This window comes from Urocitellus parryii, chromosome 2, assembly GCF_045843805.1.
Source record: "Urocitellus parryii isolate mUroPar1 chromosome 2, mUroPar1.hap1, whole genome shotgun sequence".
In the NCBI taxonomy this organism is placed as follows: Eukaryota; Metazoa; Chordata; class Mammalia; order Rodentia; family Sciuridae; genus Urocitellus; species Urocitellus parryii.
Genome location: NC_135532.1, coordinates 172,359,578 through 172,381,217, shown reverse-complemented (window position 1 = coordinate 172,381,217; position 21,640 = coordinate 172,359,578). Strand labels below are relative to the sequence as shown.

General features: G+C 46.7%; 1 protein-coding gene across 2 annotated transcripts in view; it reads left to right on the top strand.

Annotated features, from left to right (window-relative positions):
• Slc12a8 (solute carrier family 12 member 8) overlaps positions 1 to 21,640 on the top strand; it is a 117,921-nt gene that overhangs the window by 42,192 nt on the left and 54,089 nt on the right. For both annotated transcript variants that reach the window (XM_026395632.2, XM_026395644.2), the window contains exon 4: positions 20,365 to 20,478. In XM_026395632.2, the coding sequence (XP_026251417.2) occupies positions 20,365 to 20,478 (114 nt within the window). The remainder of the gene's footprint in view (positions 1 to 20,364; positions 20,479 to 21,640) is intronic.

The window sequence follows — 21,640 nt, the reverse complement described above, 5'->3', positions numbered from 1 at the left end:
CCAGGGCTCACTAGGACTGAATATAAACAAAGAAATGGTCTACTGGGGCTGGGGATGTGGCTCAAGCTGTAGTGCGCTCGCCTGGCATGCGTGCGACCCCGGTTCCATCCTCAGCACCACATACCAACAAAAGATGTTGTGTCCACCGAGAACTAAAAAATAAATATTAAAAAATTTCTCTCTCTCCTCTCTCACTCTCTCTAAAAAAAAAAAAGAAATGGTCTACTTAGGAAAATGCATTTATTCCTGAAAAGATTTTTCTTGCTGCCTTTTAAGGTTCTGCCTTACCAACATCCTTTTCCCGACTCTTACATTTCTACCTTGTCCTTCCTTGGTCCCTTTGTCTGTGTTGTTTCCACACCACCTTCACTTCCTCTCTCTTGCACTCTAATCAATTAACCAAAGACTTCCTTGAATATTGCTATATTCAGACTACTGGACATTTAAGATGCAAGAATAAGGCACAGTCTCTCCCTTATCCAAAATAGTCATCATACTCTGGTTAAATGTTATAAGGAGAATATGCATATTTTTGTGGAGGAGAGTGGATGGACCTTGACCTTAGGATGTCAGAGAGGTCTTTAAAGACAGTGTGCATCTTGGAGGTCCCACAGATCACCTGTTGGTGGACTGGGGAAGGACCATACCAAGGAAATGAATTGTGTGTGAAGACTCAGGTGGAGAAAGTACATGGAAAATTTTTGGAAGCACAGAAAAGTGTGTGCAGCTTAGCCTTCTGGGATGGGGTGGGAATGAGAGAGGACTGTAAGGAAGTGAAGCTCTTTCGGTCCTGCTGCAGTGGTGGTTTCACGTGAGGAAATGAGGGGAGCTGTGGAAACTAGCAGTTGTGTAGCCCCTAGGGCTTGAAGCACAGGCCCTGGTGAGGATGGAAGGTTAGCTTGTTGCCATCAGATCACATCCACAGCTGGCACTTGCTGCCCCCTGCTGCCTCCCTTAAGGGTCTTGCCATCATTCTCTTCCAGAGAGAGACCTGGTTGGACTGGGTCTGATGGGAAACCTCTTAGACAGTGGGCTCTCCTGGGATCAGCCTCTGTGTGGTCACCTTAGGCTCAGGTTCCATCTCTGGTCCAGAGACTGTGTCCAGGGAAGAAGGTCATAAGGCATGAGGAGATCTTGGGGTAGAAACAGATTCTCACAGCCCGTGTCCTAAAAAATCATTGTAAGCATGACAGGTGTCAAAGGTCTCTGATTGCATCCGACAGTACAGACAGGGCTGGATTCAGCCTGTGGCCAGGCGGAGTTAGTCAACTTGAAGAATGAAGCAAAGTTTGCTTTTTCCAAAAACAATACATGCTTATCCCAGAAAGTCTGAAAAATAAAGGAAAGCAAAAAAAAAAAAAAAAAAAAAAAAAAAGAAAGTCATTCAGAGTACTATTATTCAGAGAAAATTAGAAGATAATTAGCATATTTCCTTCCAGTATTTTTGGCTTGAATATTTTTATTCATATTTGTGATTAGATAGTTTATCTAAATTATTGTTTTCATTAATTTTTACCTAGAATAATATACATTTAAAAAAATTTTTTTCAGTGCTTGGTATCAAACCCAGGGACTCATGCATGTTAGGCAAGGGATCTACCACTGAGTTACAACCTCTATCACACATGCTGAATTTTAAAATATGAATTTAGAAAGGCTATTTTATTATAGCCTTTTTTTTTTCATCCTAGAGATTACACCCAGGGGAAACCCAGGGTGCTCTACCACTAATCCATGTCCCCAGCCCTTTTCATGTTTTTTTTTAATAAAAAAAATTGCAGTTCTGGAAATAGAACCCAGAGCCTTGTGCATGTCAGGAAGTGCCCAACCACACCCGGCCTCCATCCCTTTAAAAATTTTTTTAAACATAATTGAGCTCTGTAATATATAGTATACTTAAAGTTAAAACTGATGTAAGCTGAGCATGGTGGTGCATGCCATGGTGGCTGGGGAGGCTGAGACAGGAGGATCTCCAGTTCAAAGTTAGCCTCAGCAACAGCAAGGTGCTAAGCAACTCAATGAGACCTTGTCTCTAAAATAAAAAATAGGGCTGGGTATGTGGCTCAGTGTTTGAGTGCCCCTAAGTTTAGTCCCCAGTACCCCCCAAACAAACAAACAAAACACCCCAGAAAACTGATGTGGCAACATTCAGAAGTCCCAGATGGCCTGTGATATGAACAGAGGCTTGATGATGTATCTTATCCTGAGGATTTTCTTAGTCTTTATAGTTAGAAAATCAACAAATAAACAAAAGAACCATCAATGCATAAATCATAAAAGCTGAGCAAAAGGTCAGTAATTTTTTCTTTTAAGTAAGGAAGTGGTTGAATGAGATTTTCTCTGAGAAACCCTGCCTGGGGTTAGTGTGGGTAGAAATGCATAAGGACCAAAGCAGAGAGGTCATTCACAGGGAAGAGAAGACAGAGCCTGGACTGATGTAATGGGGGATGGGAGGGAGAAGGAGACCAGATGCAATCTGGGAACCATTTTTGTGATCTTGTTCTCTTAATTTGTTTTATTGATTGATTGATTGATTGATTATACCAGGGATTGAACCCAGGGGCACTTAATCACTGAGCCACATCCCTGCCCCTCTTTTAAATTTTATTTAGAGACAGGGTCTCACTAAGTTGCTTTAGGAACTTGCTAAGTTGCTGAGGCTGGCTTTGAACTTGTGATCCTCCTGCCTCAGCCTCCCGAGTCTCTGGGATTACAGGCATGCCTTGTTGTGCTCTGCTATTAATTTGTTTTTAAACACCTTTTTGATTTTTCTATTTCCTCCCTGATCAGTCTTCCTCCCATCCTGACTACTGTCCACCACCACCATCAGGAACATATACACTCCTTAAACACTAGCAAACAAAATTTATTTTCACCAGTAAGATCCTTAATTTGATTTTTCTCGTTAGTTTATGATCCAAAATAATGATATTAAAAGATTCCAAGATACTCTTATAAATCTTTATTTTTCTAGTACTACTGTCTCTGTGGGTAGACACACATGTCAACCCCTGTGTGGTCACAGGCACTGATGGCCTGGCCACCTGAGATGCTGTGAAGAAAGCACCTGGCACAGTATCTGGCACATGAACTTGAACGTTTCACTTTCTCTGTTAAATCCCGGCCAGCCTCGTCTGTGATCCAGGACTAATGCCTTCTTTGAGTGAAATTCATTTGCACAGTTTCCAGCCTGCTTTGTGTTTTTAATCTTTATCACACACATCCTCTCCCATTGCTGGGCAGGGGGTTCCTAATCTTGGGGCTGGAGCTCCGCCACACGTGCCTGCATTGTAAGAATGGGACTGGACAGCTGGGGTCTCTGCCTGGCCTGGGGCCTGCATCATCCCTGATGTGGCCATCATTTGCATGTGAAAGTAATGTCTGGCTCACAAGTCTTCCGCCCAGACAACAGTCTCTTTCACCCTGAATACTGAGTCTAGGGATATGAAGGGAAATTTCTCCTGCTTCTCTGAGAATTTGTGTTATTTTTCTGAAAACATATGAAGTTTTTTCTCCTTCCACCCCCAGGAGTAAACATAAGCATAATGATTTAGAAAAGTGGTTCATGAACTGTTACCTTGCTCTTACTATTTTCAAACTTACTTGAAAGAGGCTATCAGGTGTTTATGTCAGATGTCCAGGTCTGCTGCTAGGTTAGAATCTCACAGTGCCCTTGTCAGATATTCTTTACCAATGGCCCAGATAAAATGTATTACTTTTTGAAACTCTAAATACTGCATATTTCTGCTTGTAAGTAGAAAACAAAGTAAAGTGGAATAATTAGGAGGAGAAAAAAGTTGTGGGTCAAGTCACATTGCTATACATGTCTTAAATTAAAGATTTGAAGGTGGTATAAAGACCAAAGAAGGTAACAATAGCTAATTTTATTGGCATTCTCAATGTGCCAGGCCCTGTGCTAAGTATCATACATCTAATTTTATCCTTACAATACCCATAGGGTCCCTATGCAGTTATTGTTCCTATGTTAAAGATTAGAAAAAGAGTCCAGAGAGGCTACCTTGCCTAAGATCACATAGCTAATAAATCAGGCTGCCAGAATTGTATTGGTACCAGGGATTGGGATCGAACCCAGGGGTGCTTAACCACTGAGCCACATCCCCAGTTCTTTCTTTCTTTATTATTTATTTATTTTGAGACAGAGTCTTACTTAGTTGCTTAGGGTCTCCCTAAGTGGCTGAGACTGGCTTTGAACTCACGATCCTCTTGCCTCAGCCTCCCGAGCCTCTGGGATTACAGGTGTGTGCCATTGCTCTGGGCAGGGTTCCAGAATTTGAACCCTGTCTGACCTTGGGGTCTCTGTCCATCTTTCCATCAAGCTCACATTGTTGCTAACTGTGACAGCCCCAGTGCAATTTATTGGCTGAATTACAAAACAAGCAGGGCAGGTGGCAAGTGGCATTTAAAACACACTTTTGAGAAGTTGCTAAGTGGTGTAGGAAAGGGGTCCTGTAGACACAGTGTTCTGCATCGTGAGAGGTGGTTCTGCACCAGCTCCATGGGTGATGTCAGGGGACTTCACCTGTGAGACAGGAGCCCTCACTTGTGAGACAGGAGCCCTCTTCTAGCTCCTGTGTCCATTGCACAGCTCGGGGCAGAGCTTCGTATGACACTTCGTATGTGCCTCAAGCACAGGACTCACCCCTTATTGCCTTTGTATCTGGCGTCTTAGAAAGCACCTGGCACGAGGCTGGCCTGGTTACACTTCGCTGAGTGACTGACTGGGAAATGAACCAGGGTGGATGTGGATCGTTGAGGTGGATGGACGCAGTCCTAGAAGACAATCTGCGTGGCCTGTGTAGGTGTGATAAGCGCTGCAGAGAATGGAGCCCAACTCCAAGGGTCTGAGTGCAGTGGTCACCGACATGGAGTGGCAGCTGCGCAGGGAGCGTGACCACACAGGCACCTGTTCCTGCCTTTCTTTCCATCCACCCACTAAGATGTAGTCACTGAAGCCTTGGCCTTGGGGTGCCCGGAGTAGGCTCCAGGATGCCGTGGGCAGTAAGATGGCCATAGTCCCGGCCCTCAGGAAATGGTAGGCTGAGTAGGAAGACCAGTGACAGTCACATGTGCTTTGTGATCAGCCCTGTCGAAACACATGCTCCTTGTTCCATGTGAGCAAGTCACTGAAACTGAGTGGGCTCTTTTGTCTAATGGGAAACTTACCTTCCAGGGCATTTTGTAAGGATTAGAAATAATGTCTGCCAGGCATCTGTAATCCCAGGTAATCAGGAGGCTGAGGCAGGAGTTTTGCAAACTTAAGGTTAGTCTTAGCAACTTGGTGAGATCTTCTCTCAAAATAAAAAACAAAAAGGGTTAGGCGCTCAGAGTGCCCTTGGGTTCAATTCCTCAGTACTGCTAAATAAATAAATAAACAAGTCAAATGCTGCTATTTTTTTTCCTAAGTTTTAGGAAGGTTCCCCCCCTTACCCCCCTTCTTCTCTAGCTGCTTTTCAGAAAATGAACACTCACTGGATATTGTAGAGAACAAGTTCTTGGTTTTATTATTTCAATGAGATTTTTCCTCCTCTTTCTGGCTCTCATTAGACTGGCAGAAACCCAACTGTTAAGTTTCTTTTCTTTCTTATTTTTTTTTGGTGGTACTGGAGATCAAACTCAGGGTCTCACATATGGGAGGCAAGCATTCCACCTCCAAGCTACATTCCCAGTCCTTTTTTAATTTTATTTTGAGACAGACTCTAAGTTGCTCAGACTGTTCTCAAACTTTTGATCCTTCAGCCTCAGCCTCCCAAGTGGCTGGGATTACAGGTCTGTGCCACCATGCCTGACTAATGCTACACTTCTTCAGGTATGATACTTTATGATCCCAATATCAAGAAACTGAAAAACATTCAAAAGTAAATGAAATAATAAACTTGAACTGTAAATCTGTAATTGCTGCCTGAATGAACACTATTTTAAACCTACACATGCCTTTTGTGATCATGGTATGACTCCTTCCGCACAGAACATTCTTAAGTTCCTCAAGCAACAAAGGGGCTTTAGTTATGGCCTAAAATAAACAAACTCAATATACATTTCTATGTTTTTTTTTTTCAAAGTTCTGCACCAAACAAAAGGAAAGTCACTTTTTATTTTCTCTGCTCCAGAGACTTCGGTCCCTCAGAACTCTGCTGTTCTGAATTCCTACAGCACAAACAAATCTGCTCGGTCAGTGTCAGGGAAGAAATACCAAAACTGGGATTTTAGTTCTGGCTCATTCCATGACCTTGGGGAAATAGCCTGTCTGAGCGGCAACTTCCCCATCTGGTGGGGGTGTAGCTAGGGATAGGTACTTGTGCCCCAAAATTCTATCAATGAAGCAAATGTTGTTACTAAGCTTGAGTACACATATGATTCCCACCCTTAGTTTAATCTGGCAATTGGGGTATTTTTGCTTTGGCTGTTGTGGGTCTCCCAATCAGAGAGAAGCTTCTAGAGTAAGTAATTTTAAGAGTCGATAAGCCCCAGAAATTGCATTCAAGATTTTACTTGGATAAGTGTATTTTTCTAGGAGAAGCTCCAGAACTATTGCCAGATTTTCAAAGCCATCCTTGACCATGAAAGGGGAAAGATTAAGGATTCGAAGAGAGGAATTTTTAAAGATTAGAGCAGTAAAGAATCGTAAACAAAGGCTCAGGTCTGGGTAAGGATTCCTGAACTTCTGAGGGAAGGACAAACCGTGATCTGGTGATCTCCTGCATTCCTCAAAAAACGAACCTGCCTTTTCTGCCTCTCTTTCTCCTGCTTTATGGCTCTCTATTTCTGGTCTTTTCATCTTTTTCTTCTTTGTCCCTATCTCACCATCTTGTAATCTTCCTCACCATCCACCATCCACTTTCCCCTTATTGAGTCAGGAAAAAAAGCATGACTCCTATCTTTTCTGCCTATGGAATAATATTTTATGTTGCTGGGTTTTTTTTTTTTAATTAGATGAGTCGAACATTTAATTTTTTTCTGGTCGAGGGAGGAAATATTTTAAGTGTCCTGAATTTCCTGGCTTTTTGGATCTGGCCCCTGTTAGAAGGTTTTCTGCAGGCAGGGGTCTCCACTCATCCCTGCCTGGGGAAGCAGCCAGGAGTGGGTGTGCCTCCAGCCTCCCTCTTGTCCTGAGTTGGATTTTCATGAAGAAAGAATGGCCTACAGAATCTTAGACCCCTGACCCCGAGTCCCCACATCTACCCCACAACTGGGCCGTCTCCACTGGATTATTTTCATTTGCTGGATTTGGCTCTGGAGACCAGAGATAGGAACCACAGGCTGAGGAGGCTGCAGAGGAAGTGAGAGCTGCCCAGTTTCTGTCCCTGCATCTGCTCCAGCTCTGTGGGCAGGAGGAGATTGGCTCCCTGGCCAGTGCTCCAGGGATGGATGCCTGGTGAATGAAGTCACTGGCTTGGGAGGGCTGTTTCACATCGCTAAGCCCTGAGCAGCTGGGAGTTCCCGGGAGGTGAGGGTGACACCCTGAGGGATGGTCTGCCATATCCTGCCAGTCCTCCCCACCAGCTACTCAGCCAACTGAGCTTATGTTCCTCTCTTTGCACCTGGAAGGTGTCCTCTAGGTCTGAGAGTTTGCAGAGAGCTCCCTGGGTGACCACGGAAGGGCAGATGGTGGCACTTTCAGGCATTTTGGGGACACCTACCGAATTGGGATACTTGGTGGGTCTTGTGGGGCACAGGGCCAGGGGAGATGTGCCCTCACATCACTCACATTTGAGTGGGGAATGAGGGCAGCCAGCTGTACACCCTGAGAACCACGGCGCAACCCCAGGCCAGGAGTGGGTGGGGCAGAGACCCCAGCTGAGGCCAGCTCTGTAGCACAGAGCCTGGGGATGCTGGCCAAGTGGGGCGTGGGGTTTGTCACAGGTGGAGCTGGTGAGAGAGTGCTGCCACCTGAGGGTTGGCAGCAGATGATGTCCAAGTCATACATTTGAAAGGTGAATAAAGTAACAAGGACCAGCCTACTTTTTCTCCCCTGTATCCTCAATCTAGGACCAAGATGAGGCCAGTACTAGTGATGCCTGAGCTTGTGGCAGAAGGGGTACCGCAGGCTTGCTCATCATCCAACTTATAGGTCACTCTAGTTGTGGACCTTCATGCTCTCTGCAGACTGCAACACATAGACTCATCTTCAGAGATGCATTCTGAAGACACTGAGGCATTGCCTCAAGGTTAGCCTAATAACAGTGCCCACGTACCCACAGCCAGGCCAGTGCTAGGCAACAGGGCAGCCTCTGGAACACCTCCCTGGGGTGTGCATCTATGGGTAAACTTGTGGGCCACAGAGAGTTGGCAAGTGGCTGTAACTGCTGGTCTACTTTGAAAGATTGCATCATATTTACTATGGTTGTCAGAGTCATGGCTTTGGAGTCAGACCCTTGGGATCAAATTCCAGCTTCGCAACAACTTTTTTGTCTGTACTTAATCAACCTCTCTTCCTGCTTTCCTCTTTTCTAAAAAGCAAGTAATAATGCCTACCTTGCCATGTTGTCAAAGCTTTAAACTAAAAGAAAAAAAAGGTCGTAAAAGAAAAAAAAAAGTTCATGGCTGGCACAAAGTAAGTGCTTAATAAATAATTATTGTTGTTGTTAGCATTGTTTATCCTGAAAGATAGGTCTCTGGAGGCCCCTGGTTTATACTTTTCAGATGGTGTTTCAAGCCGGGTGCAGTGGTACATGCCTATAATCCCAGCAGCTCAGAGGTAAGGCAGGAGTATGACAAGTTCAAAGCCATCCTCGGCAACTTAGCAAGGCCCTAGCAACTCAGCAAGACCCTGTCTCTAATAAGATACAAAAAAGGGCTGGGAATGTGGCTCAATGGTTAAGTGCCTCTGAGTTTAATCCTTAGTACAAAAGAAAAAAACAAAAAGATGTTTCAAGCTTCAAGATCTGGGATCTTGTTAAAATGAAAATTCCAATTCTGCAGGTGGGGAAAGGAGGGAGAGGAGAGAGCTGAGATTCTGCATATCTAGCAAGCTTTCAAGTGTTGCTGATGCTGCTGGTCCCAGGACCAGACTTTGTATTATAAGGAAGGTTCCAAGCCAGGGAAAGGCGCATCCTCCTTCCTTCTCCCTCCGTGTTCCCCTCCTGATGCTCTCCAGGGCAGGGTCATCACAACACTTCCTGCTATTTTAGCAAGTACTCCAGGACAACTGGTGTGAGCTGGAACGGTCCCACCAGGATTTATGGTCTCCTTGCCCTTGGAGCACCCCAGCGATGGCACTCGTTTTGGGATGAGGAGGAGATCCAGAAATCCAGGAGGAGGAGGGAACTTGTCTCTGACCTTGAGAGTTCTCATCTGATGGGAAACCTCTCCTCACTCCCTTGAGCACCTGCAGCAAAGCCACAGGGAGGCTTGCAAAAGAATAACAGGGCACAGGCAGGTGTGTCTCTGGTTTCCTCCTTTGAGAATCAGAAGGCTGTGCATGGTGAAATCAGAGCCAGTAAGGCCAGTAGTGGCCCAGGGCAGCCCAGGTTAAAGGCATGCTCCTTCAAGGCCAGGTCCCACTTACTGGAACCCTCTGTCAAATGCTGCTCTCAGGCCTCAGGTTCTAATAGCCATGAACGTTTTAAAAGTGGGAACATGTACTCCAAGAGGGACTGGGTGACTTGGCTGACATTTTTTGTGGGAGTTGGGCATGGTTTAGAGAGAGACACCCAAATCTGTGCTTCTTGACTGCTTTCCTGCAAATCCTCTCACCTTCACCCCTAAATAAAACCACATGGGAATAAAAGCCAAAGAATATTCTCTCTGATATGCAGATGCTAACACACAATCGGGGTGTGAGGGCAAGGGGAGGGAAGAATAGGTGTTCACTGGATTAGCCAAATGGGAATGAAGGAAAGGGAGCGGGGATGGAATAGGAAAGACAGTAGAATGAATCGGACATGACTTTCCTATGTTCAAATATGAATACATGACCAGTGTAACTCCACATCATGTACAACCCCAAGAATGGGAAGTTATACTTATGTCTGTATGATATGTCAAAATAGATTCTACTGTCATATATAATTAAAAAGAAAAATAAAAAAAAATTTAAAAAGGACATTAGCAAAGGGAGTCTTCCTTGCCTTTTGCTTAAACTTCTGAGCACACATGCTCTCTGTTCTAATCTGCCCTGAGCAGCCTCCGGTCAAATGGCTCACAGTCCTGCCTAGAGCTGGAGTAGCTCCAGCTGCTCCCAAGGAGCAGGAGCAAGCCCCAGTCTGTGGTGGAGAGAAGCATCTGGAGGCTGTGGTTCTGCCCTTCACTTTCCCAAGGGCCTTGGCTAGGAAGTGCCCTCCATTCCCTCTTTCCACATCTATGAAGCAAGGAGGAGCCAGGCTGCAGGATGGGGCTCCTGAGGGAACATTATTCAAAGAAATAAATAGCTTGTTTATTTATTGTTAATTGTAATCAAAACTGCAACATCTAGTTTGCCATTTTAACCTAACTGTACAATTCAGTGGGACTGATCACATCCACACTATTGTGTAACCATTACCATCACAGGCTTCCAAAAGCTTTCTCTTACAGAAACTCTGTATTAAGCAATAACTCCTCATTCCTCTCCCTGCCCTGCAACCTCTCTTCTACTTTCTGTCCTGTGAATTTGTCTTTCAGATCGTTCATATAATCAAAATCATACAATATTTGTCGTTTCACATCTGGCTCTTCAGTTAGCATAATATTTTCAAAGTTCATCTGTGTTGTAGCATATGTCAGAGCGTCATTCCTTTTTATAGCTGAATCATATTTCATTGTCTAAATGAGGCACATTTCTGCATATTCCTTCATTATTGATGGATATGAGTTTCTCATTGTTTATTAGTAAAAATGTTTTATTTTTGCAAATCCCTTGGGGCTAGGCACTGGAGACACCCCAGGAAATAGACAGCAAAGTCCCTGCACTCATGTGGCTCATAGTCTGGTAGAAAAACAGGCCAGTTGCCAGGCAGTTACAACAGAGATGAGTGGCATCTGAAGGTCTGTGGGGACTCCCAGAACATGTTGGATGTGGGCTTGTGCTCACTGAGTTCTGCACTTGCATGACCAACTGCTAATTTTGTGGTGTAGGGGTCTCCTTTCTTGGGCCTCAACATTCCCATCTGTACAATGAATTTGAGGCTAACATTCTAGGGCTCTATAGCACTGGATCTTTAGCTATAGCTGTTCTGCACGTGTGTGTGTGTGTGTGTGTGTGTGTGTGTGTGTGTGTGTGTGTGTTGCTGGGGATGGAATGCTGGCCCTGTGTATGCTATTACTCTACCAATGAGCTACACCTCAAGCCCCAGGCCATGGGATTCCAAGACAGCTTCTGCTTTCCACCTCAACTCCTGAGCACACTTGGGTAGAACTTGGTTTGGAGGGAGAGCTTCTCATGGCTGTAGAACTGAGTGGTGGGAGTGGGGCATTTGAGTATTTTCAGCTGGGTGCTTGGCAGGAGGGTGTTGATGCTGCCTCCTCCATCTGCCCCTTCCTCAGCTGTCTGCCAGGCAAGGATGGGGCAAGGGAGTGGGCTCCCAGGTCAGAACTCCTGGCTAGTGTGGAGTGGTGCAGGGGCAGCCAATTTGGGAGGGGGAGACAAGTTGGGTTAGGATTATTTGGGGGGTGTCAGGGTCAGGAGTTTAAGCATGGGAAGTGGGATGCCAGAGGCAGGGACAGCCAGAAGGAATAAGTGGTGGCTGGGAGGAACCCACAGTCAGGGTGGAGACTTCCTGTCAAAACAGCCCCTTATCCTGGCGGGAGAGTGCATTCCTTTCCCCTAGGAGATAAGAAGGCCAGATTTCCCTTTCTCAGGGCTCCTTTGAGCTGAGAGTTGTGCAGAGGAGGCCTGTGGGGGCCTCTGGTCCTGAGCAAGGTGAGGCCTCTTAGTCCCCTGTGCACACCCCCCACCACCACCGCTTCAAAGCTCCTGCCACCTGCCCCCAAGACTCCTTGTATCCCTGGGCAAGCACCAAACCAGCAGTGATCGCACAAGATTCCGATCCTTGTCACCTCTCATGCCTCAGTTTCTTTACCTGAAAAAAAAAAAGCAGCTGTTTTGTAGGGATTTGGGGTTTGTATGTGTTGATTCTGGGGACAGCTTTCAGGACAGTATCTGGCATAATCTTTTTCAGCCTAAGTGACCATCATTATCCTCACTCCAAGATGCCACTTGTTTCCTGGGGCCAGGGTGAACCTTGGATGCCCACCCAAGTCAGGCTTTTTTCCCAAGTCACTTCTTTCTATGGTAGACCTTTCTAGGCAGAACTCTCTCCTCATCTCAACTTACTGATCTCGAGGCCATGGTAAGAGAGGTTCATCAAGCGTTTAAAATAGAGCCCATGTTAGCAGAGGAAATTATTGATGGGGTCTTAGAAGCCATTCTCCATGAGGCAATGGCTTACCTTCCTCTCCACAACCAAGAAGTCCTCTGCTCAGAAAGAACCCCAGAGCTGCCCTCCTGGGCTGGAGGGGTTGGCAGGAGCCCTTTCTTTTGCTGGACAGCCGCTTCTCTCCCTAGCCAGAGGGGCTGTCCTGACATCCCCCTACCCTGGCTGTCCAGCACTGGGGGCTTTTCTAGCTGTTTCCTGACAGCCTACCCTCCCACAGGGTGGAGGCCTTCCCCAGAGCCAGGCGAGGCTCCAGGCTGCTCCTCCCTGGGCGGTCTGGGTGGAACTTCCAGGACCTCTGGGCAGCCTGGCCCCACTTCACATTTCCCTGCTGGCCACTGCTGGAGGGCCCAGCCCTCTGCGTATTTTCTCTTTGGGTGGGGGTTCAGGCCTGGAAACCCTGCTCATATCCTCTCCCCACCCTCTGTTTGGAAGACCAGAGTCGCCAGGGCTGAAGTCAGAGAGGAGACTGTAGTCTGGTAGAAACTCCAACTTCCCAGGACTCTTTGGGGGGGCTTCTTCCAAACCTGTCATGATTTCATCTTCCTTCTCTCCAGGCCACGATCAGTACAGTCTAAATCAGTACAACCAGATTCAGCTCCATCTCAAAAACACTTTTATCAAACATTTATAGTTGTACCAGGATTATTATAACCCAGTTCAAGGGGAGAGTCCTGCAAATTGGATTTCGTACTATCTGTACTCCACACTGGACTCTAAATTGGGGTCATTCTTCTACTTTTGACTTCCCCATGCCTTTTGAACAACTGACTGCCAACTCTGTGCTCCAGTTTTCTCAGTTGTTAAAATGGCCCAACAAACTAGACCATTGGTGCTTTTGCTCCCTCCCCTCTCTTTAATCTCTCATTATCTGCACTAATGGAAGACTCCATAGACTTTGGTCTTCTAAAACAGCAGAAAATGAAAACATGTTAAGGCCTGATGGCAGTGACTCTAATTGTTTTTTTCATTAATATATGAAAACGTGCTTGTGAGCTTGTTTCATGGTTCTGAAACAGGCATTATATTAACAGAATAAGAGGAGGGGAGGCAGACATGGTCTGGAATCTGGTTTGGGTTTTTACATCTGCCATTGGAAATTGTTTGTGCTTTTGAATGATGCGCCCTGAGTTTTAAGAATGGGCATCTGATTAGGCAGCTCTCAGAAATAGAAGGATTCTAGTTGGTCACTGGGGCACATGCCTATAATCCCAGCGATTTGAGAGACTAAGGCAGGACGATTGCAAATTTGAGACCAGCCTGAGCAATTTAGGGAGACCCTCTATCAAAATTAAAAAGAATACTAAGGGCTGGAGGTAAAGCTCAGTGGTAGAATGCCCCTGGGTTCAATCCCTAGTATTGCAAGAAGAAGAGGAGGAGGAGGAGGAGGAGGAGGAGGAGGAGGAGGAGGAGGAGGAGGAGGAATCTAAAAACATCTACCACCCCGCCACAGAGAGTATGAGTGTGGCACCACCTGGGAGCTCCTTAGGAATGCAGAGTCCCAAGAGGAAAAGGCACCTACTGTAAGTCTGTGATAAGACCAGGGCCCCAACCCAGGGGTCCTAACTTCGGGTCTTGCCCTGGTTCTTGCCTTCTTCTCAGGGATCTTTTGCTAAGTAGAGGTCACTGTGCCCCATACGCAGAGAGGAGAAGCATAACTGGGACTTCTCCCAAATCCACGGACTCTCTTTCTGCTGGGCTCCTTCCTGATTACCTCAGACTACTTCACCCTTTGCACCTCCAGGAACCAACGCCAAAGCCCATTGGAAAAACTCCACCTGCGAGTCTAGGCAGACGGGGTATGCAGGTTCACTTGCCCCTCTCTGTTCATCTTCGTCTTCTAAGGTTGGACAGTATCTGAGTAAGTGTCAGCTGCTTGGGCAGAACTCTTGGAGGTGGCTTACATGGCTCTCTCTCCCAGTCCTCCCTGGTCCTGCTCTGTCAGGCTATTTCAGATTTGCTGCAAATCTCTGTTCCTATGCTGCAGTATCTCAGAGTGGTCCAGGTAGTAAAAGATGCTGGCAGGCCCTCCGGGATTCCCGTCCAGCTCTACCACGAGGGGGGCCTCAGGAGGAGTCCACGTGAGGCCCAGTGCCTGGCCATTGTGGAAGGCCCTGTCTCTGTTCCAGGAGCCCACGCTGTACTGTACTTCCTGCTCCTTTGAGGATCTGCAGCAAGCTCGCTCTGTGGCCTTCCCTTGCCCTGACAGCGCCCTGGCTCCCCTCCCCTAAGGCGTTGTTTTGGTGCCTGTGTCCCTTCCCAGAACCTCGGCCTCTCCTTTCCTTTTCCTTGCATAGTTGCTCTTCCTGTGATCTCCCAGGCCCCACCCTCACTTCAGTCTGGGCCAGGCCCCCTCCCTCCCTTCCTCTCTCCCGGCCCTTCCTCCACTCTTTCTATTCCTGGTTGGACCAGCCTCTCCCATTGTCTGTTCCCAGGAAAGGGCTGTCTGGTCAGTGGTCATGGGGGCCGTGGGGGGAGCTGAGCCCAGAAGAAAGCCAGCGCTGCCGGAAGCCCCTGCCCTCAGCCGCAGCCCACAGTGCCAGCATCATTTTTAGAAATCTTGCTTTCTAAGTTAGTCAATAGTAGCAATCCCGCACCCACAATGGGGGTGGACTTTCTCACTGCCTCGACTAATTTCAGCAGCTTCTCTGCCCCCACAGTGGGGAGGGGATGTGGTGTGCAGACCACAGGTGCTGCAGGGAGTTTCCCAGTAGCCACTTTAGGAGGGTGGCCAGGTCTCTGATCTTTGGAGGCCTTGGGACCCCACTTAGCCCTGCCAGAGCTACTCTTTGTCACCAGTTGTGACCAGAGCTCATCTCTTTTGCCCGGAGTGGGGTGCTCCTGGGAGCCAAGGGTGATCCCCAAGAACTGCAGCCCACTGACAGCATCATAAGAAGCTGAAGTGACGGGAATTCTAGGAGGCAGAGGTCAAACCTCCCTGGGTGCAGACCTGCCAGGCTTTCCCTCTGCCTGTTCCTGCCTGGGTGTTGTGGTGATTTTCTCTCTCTCTGCCTGTTCTGTTTTTGTTCTGCCTAAAAGCACACAGCTCAAATGGGACCAGGGTATTTTTATTCTGTGGATACAGAAGCAGATGTTCAGGTCAAGCCCAGATACATTCACATGCAGCAGCTGCAGGTTCTGGGCATCCCAGGCCTTTCAGAGCTGGAGGATGTCCGCTGACAGGACCCCAGCCCAGTGACCTGGTTTCTCTAGCAGAGGAACGTAAAGGTCCATGGAGGCAGAGATACTTTGAGGTCAAGAAACAAGCTTTGGTTGGGTGCAGTGGCACGTGCCTGTAATCCCAGCTGCTCAGGAGGCTGAGGCAAAAGAGTGGCAAGTTTGAGGTCAGTCTGGGGTATTTAATGAGACTCTGTCTCAAAATTATATTTTTAAAAAGGAGCTGGGGGTGGAACTTGGTGGTAAGAGTGCTTGCCTATCATGTATGAGTCTCTGAGTTCAATCCCTAGTACTGAAAAAAAAAAAAAAAAAGAAAAGAAAAAGAAAAGAACAAGTTTTAGAATCCCCCAGGGAAACAATTCTGCAATAAATTACAGACTGTATGGTGGTGGAAAGCTTTAAATGCAGACAGACCTGGAGTCCAGGGGAGGCTGTGCCTCCTTTCAGCTGCACAAGCCCCAGCCATCACCCACTCCTGAGCTTGTGGTGTTCTACAGGATAGGGCTCTGCCTACCCTCCCCAGATGGCGCAGAGGAAGAGGCCCTGAGCTCTGGGGGCATTTCCAGGGGCTGAAGGGGAATCTGTCTGACATTCATCTCTCTCTGAGGGAGATGAGTGCCAGGGCCTAGGGTTCATCTCCTGGAGAGAAATGCCTGGTCCTCAGACCAGGGAGAGGCAGTGGGTGACGAACAGGCAGGTCTGACTCCGTACCCCTGTAGGAGTCTTCCCCTTCCTGAGCCTTGGTTTTCTGACCTTTTCAATCTTGCAGCGCAGTTGTGAAGATTGAGATGATGATGTCAGTACTTAGTGCCTGGTGACTGGCCAACAGGAAGTGTTCCATAAATGGCTGGGCAGCATTATTTTCAAAAGCAAGATTGCCCTGTGATGTCCTTGGGGTCACCTGTACAATCTCTGTGCTCAAGACTCTCCTCATTGCCTGGCAGGGACTATAGTAGGAAACATTACTGGCTACCTCACTCCTGGGTTGCTGTCTACTCTGAGGTGGGGCTCATCGGCAGGCAGGGCTTGGGAAGTTGTAGATGTGAACAGGGCCTGTCAGGACAGTCCCAGGTAGAAGGAGAGGCCCTGGAGTAGCAGGGCTGAACCCAGAAGCTTCAGGAATCTAGGCCTCTCCAGACTGTAGGCCAAAGGTAGTGTAGATGGAGACAGGGGCCACAGCTTTCAGACTCTCAAAGGGGGCCATGAGGAAAATAATTAGGAAGTTTGGCCTGGATGTCAGCATGTCAGACATTCAGAGCTCTTGTGGGAGGTCATGGCAAGTGTGGTGTGCCTCAGTCCTATACCCTGGCCCTGGGGGTGAACCTCGCCCTCACACCATCCGTCCGCTGGCCACTACCAGCCAGTGACAGCAATAGTGCCCTGCCTGGGCACATGCTCCGCCTGAGCTCCAAGTCTGGTGGGACCACCAGGCTTGGGGTATGGAAGAGAGACTTGGGCCCAGCAGGTGGGATGGGGATCAGTAGGGCAAACCTCCATGGGGCTTAGCTCAGGACTGGGGGTCTCGAGGTGGAGTAGTGATGGGGCTGGGTGAAAATCCTAAAGACCTGGGAAGATGAGGGCAGAGGAAAGGAGGCCAGCCGCAGGGGCTCCTTCTCATCCATGGGAGAGATGGACCATCAAGTCTAATGCCTTGCCCTGGGGCAAGAACACTTACAAACCCCAAATTCTGGTCTCAAATCCTTATTCAGAGGTCTCAGACTGTCATGGAGGTATAACTGTGGGTGCGTTCCTTTTCTTCTTTCTTTTTAATTTTATTTGTCCTTTCTTGCTTATGTTTTTCTTTTTCTTTTGGCACCGAGGATTGAACCCAGAGGTGCTCAATCCTCAGCCCCTTTTATTTTTTGAGACAAGGTCTCACGAGTTGCTTAGGGCTTCACTAAGTTGCAGGGGCTGACTTTGAACTCATGCTCCTCCTGCCTCAGCCTCCTGACCCCCTGGGCATCACTGTGCCTGGCTATTGCTTATGTTTTTCTCATAAATCACTCAAATTATTTTGGGAAGCAGGAAGAGTACAAATTGAAAGGAAGGGGGAAAAAAGAAAGCTAGTTGTATATCGAATGGTTCCCTGGAGACAGCAGACTCTCAGTTGTGAAACAACTTTTAATGATTCTTTTGTTTGTTTCCCTAAAAGATTATTTTGGATAATTAAAGTAATCATTTTAAAAATGTGGAAATTTTGTAGAAATAAAATATGAAAAAAAGAATTTCCCTCAATTATTTGTATAATCACAGTATTTAAGCATGTTTCCTTCGAAACTTTTCTTACATGTATAAATTAAAACTTTTTTTTTTGTATTTATACCATAACTGGTATACAGTTTTCTTTTAACATAGATAGTTCTCTTTGGTACTAAAATCTCTTTATAAATATCTAAAATACCTCAGTCTTCCATAGTTAGACATTTAGACCCTCCCCCAATTTTACATTATCATAAATAAAACACTGACACAGATCCTTGTCCACACATTTCTTTTCCAAGTTAAGATTATTTTCCAAGTAAGCAGCAAGACTAGACCTGGATCCAGTTCAGAGAGGCTGGGCCAGTAAGAGTGTGCGTGCTTTTCGGTGTCAGTACGCGCGTGTGTGAGTGTGTCCTTCTGAGTGTGTGTCAGTGTATGTTTGTGAGTGTGTCGGTGTGAGTGTGTGCTTGTGAGTATGTCAGAGCTGCATTCCTGGTTGACCCTGCAGGAGAGGGCAACTGAGGCAGGCCTTCTCCCCAGCCCATTTTCTCAGCCTGTGGATCTTGTTGGAGTAGAAACACCTGGGTCTGAAATCCCTCTGAACCTTCAGGCGGAGCAGAGCAAAGCCCTCAGGCCTGTGATCAGATATTCCCCTGCATCAGGGCCCCTGTGGGACGCCAGAGGTGAGTGGCGCCTGATGCAGTGTTTATGTGCTGCAGGCTGGCCGGCCTGCCCAGCTGCACAGGCTCTGCTCAGATGCGCTGGGACCCAGCTGAATCCCAGGACAGGCTGGGCTGGTTTTCTCCTCAGAAAGACTAGTCGGTGGGGTCAGCCAGCGGATAAGCTAAAGTTAACTTAGCTCTTATTGCGTTTTGTTAATGAGGGGCGGGCCAGCTGCAAAGATGCCAAATCATTCAGAAACGTTGTGCAGAGCTTGAGATTTAATATGTCAGAGCAAATCCTGTATTCAGGCAAAAGAAAGCAATTGACAATGATTTTAAGTCCTGACTGGGCTCCCTTGAGTCCCTTGTGCTTCACTGAGCTTTCATTTTATTATTTTTTTGAAAAATATTTTTCCAATGAAGTTATGACTCTTGGAAGCTGGGGGAAGCACAGGCGACCTCATTGGACTGGTCAGAGTCGCGGGAGATCTCATGATGGGAAGCTCAGGTCTGGCCAAGCTCTGAGTGGGTGGAGGATCGGGTTCATAGGGGGTTCTGTGACCAGGGCTGTCAGGTGGCCGAATACCCATCCTCTGTGATTGTAGGGGCTGAGGGAAAAGGAGCAGAAATTGCCTTCCCTGGGCATCAGTCAATAGGAACAAACCGTCTCATTCTCAGAGACGAGATTCAAAGGCAGAGCTGAATATCCTGGGTGTTCCTGAGCCAAGATCACTTGACTTGTAGCTTGAAATTCCAAAGCCTGCTAGCGCATTCACAGAGGCTGTTCAAAGTGACCTCCTTTGACAAAGAAGCAAAGCACCCATAGGATTGAAGTCACTTGAAAAACTTTGTTAAGGTCACTGGGCAAACATATTTAAAACACTTTAAAGAATTCATATTTGAGATGTTCCTGCTATAAAGTAGTCTCTGAGCAAGTCTAACAGAAAGCTTGGTCGTGAGCTGGGCCCATAGCTCAGAGTGAAAAGTTCTTTTTTATGTGCTGCCTGTTGGCAGCCTATCTACTGTGCACCGGGCACAGCGCTGGGCTCTGGGGGAAGGGGATGCAAAGACTGGATTTTTCACCTATAGTCTTAGTGCTAAGAGCAGGTGAGGGGGAGAATCCATTCTGATCAGGGCAAGGCCATAAAGTAATGCCTGAGCTGCACTTGAAGAACGAACACAATAGTGATGTTCACAGAGAAGGGTCTGGAAGGCAGGGGACATGGCCTGAGCAGAGGCATAGGATGGTACCAGTAGTGCCCCTGGGAAGATGGATTGTTGGGGAACTGAAAAGGCTGAGGATGGAGAGGATATGGTGGGCTGTTGCCAGGTGATTGAGAACTTTGATATTCATCTTAAGGAGTGTGGACTTTGTGTAGCTCATAATGACCCACGGGAACTTTATGAGCAGGGAGGTAACTTGTAAACATCAAGTGATTTTTTTTTTTTTAATGAAAAGCAAACTCATAAATATATGTTCATTGAAAGTGACTCCAGCCATGGGCTCCCGTTGTGACTCAGTGGTAGAGCACTTGCCTAGCATGTGTGAGGCACTGGGTTCGATTCTCAGCACCACATATAAATAAATAAAATAAATAAAGGTTCATCGACAACTAAAAAATACTTAAAAAAAAAAAAAAAGAAAGATACTCCAGCTATATCGAAGTCTATTAAGCAAGAGATGAAGACTCCTCCTCTCCAGAGGTAACCACTATTCTGACTTAGGATGTCATTTCACCCCGTGTATCTATAGATATAAGTACACAAAAGCCAACCCTGTGACAGGAAGGGAGATGGAACTATCAGACCTTCTCCCCCATCTCTTCCTCTCCTCTCTCTTTCACACACAAAACCCTACTTAATATTTAACCTTTATATAAAATAGTACCGTAACCAAAGGGTATATGTGTCTTGTCATGCGGCTCATTTTGTGTTCCTTTGTGTTATTTCAGAGCATGGTTTTGTTGGATACTCACCAGAACTACTACAGAACAACACTCTGCCAGATTACAGTCCCGGGGAGACCTTTTTCACTGTGTTTGGGGTGTTCTTCCCAGCAGCTACAGGTATTACCATTTGGATTCTTTTTCACTCACACATTAGGAGTGTATATTCTTGGTTCCCAAAATTCAGTGTCAGAACTGTCCTGCCTGCACATGCTCTTAAGATGTATATCTGACTTTAGAGATGACATTGGCTTTGACTAAGAATCTATTAGAATAACAATTCATTTACTTGCTCATAATTCCTGAAGGCCTCAGCATGATTTTATCCTCCTTAGCCCTTATACTCATATATTGATAACTCTTGGCCAAATTAACAGAGAGCCTCTGTTTGTCTTAGGGCTGAGCAGGATGGATTCCCCAGCATGACAGGCTCCCCTCCTCATACCTGGAAGGAGTGCGTACTTGGTTTAGAAACTCTTCCCACCCCCTCCTTTCCCATTGCATATTCTTCCAGGGGGCCTGGCTGTGTAAGGTCCCGCAGGCAGTGAATGAATCTCTTCACTTGGACCGATTCCCACTTTCCTGCTCTTCAGTAGCCATGGAGCAACGTTCTAATACGAAGGTCCCTGGAGATGGCTTGCCTTGTGCATGCGTCCCTGGCCTGAAAGGCAGTAAACTAACACATTGATAGGTGACCCACAGGAGATATGTTCAGGGACTGGGCTTGTCCCCAAGGCACAGACTCAGAGGAACATGTCATTCCCTATTTAGCTAGTGTTGTGAGCTGGAGTGTGGCTGCTGCTTTCTCCTTGTCTTCCGCCCTGTCTCCCTCTACCTTCCTAGGGGTGCCATATCCCTGCTCATTACCCTCTCCCCAAATAGGATAGGAGTAGAGAAAGAAGAAGCTACTAGAATGTCTAAGATGAAAAAGGCAGTATGCATGTCAAAAATGTGGAGACACTGGAACCCTCATCCACTACTCATGGCATACAAATGGTGCTACCACTTTGGAAAACAGTGATAGCTTCTTAACAAGTAGACACACACCCAGCATGTCACCCCTGCTTATGCACTGCAGAGGACTGACAAAGCATGTGTTCATATGAAGACTTGTCTGTGAAAGTTCAAAGCAGTTCAATTTGTAATAGTTCCCAAATGAGAGCAGCTTGAATATTCATCAACAGATGAACAGTTAAATCTCAGTACAGCCATATAGCAGGAAACTATTCAACAATAAAAACAAATGAATTATTTACGTACACAACAAATACATGAGTTCAAA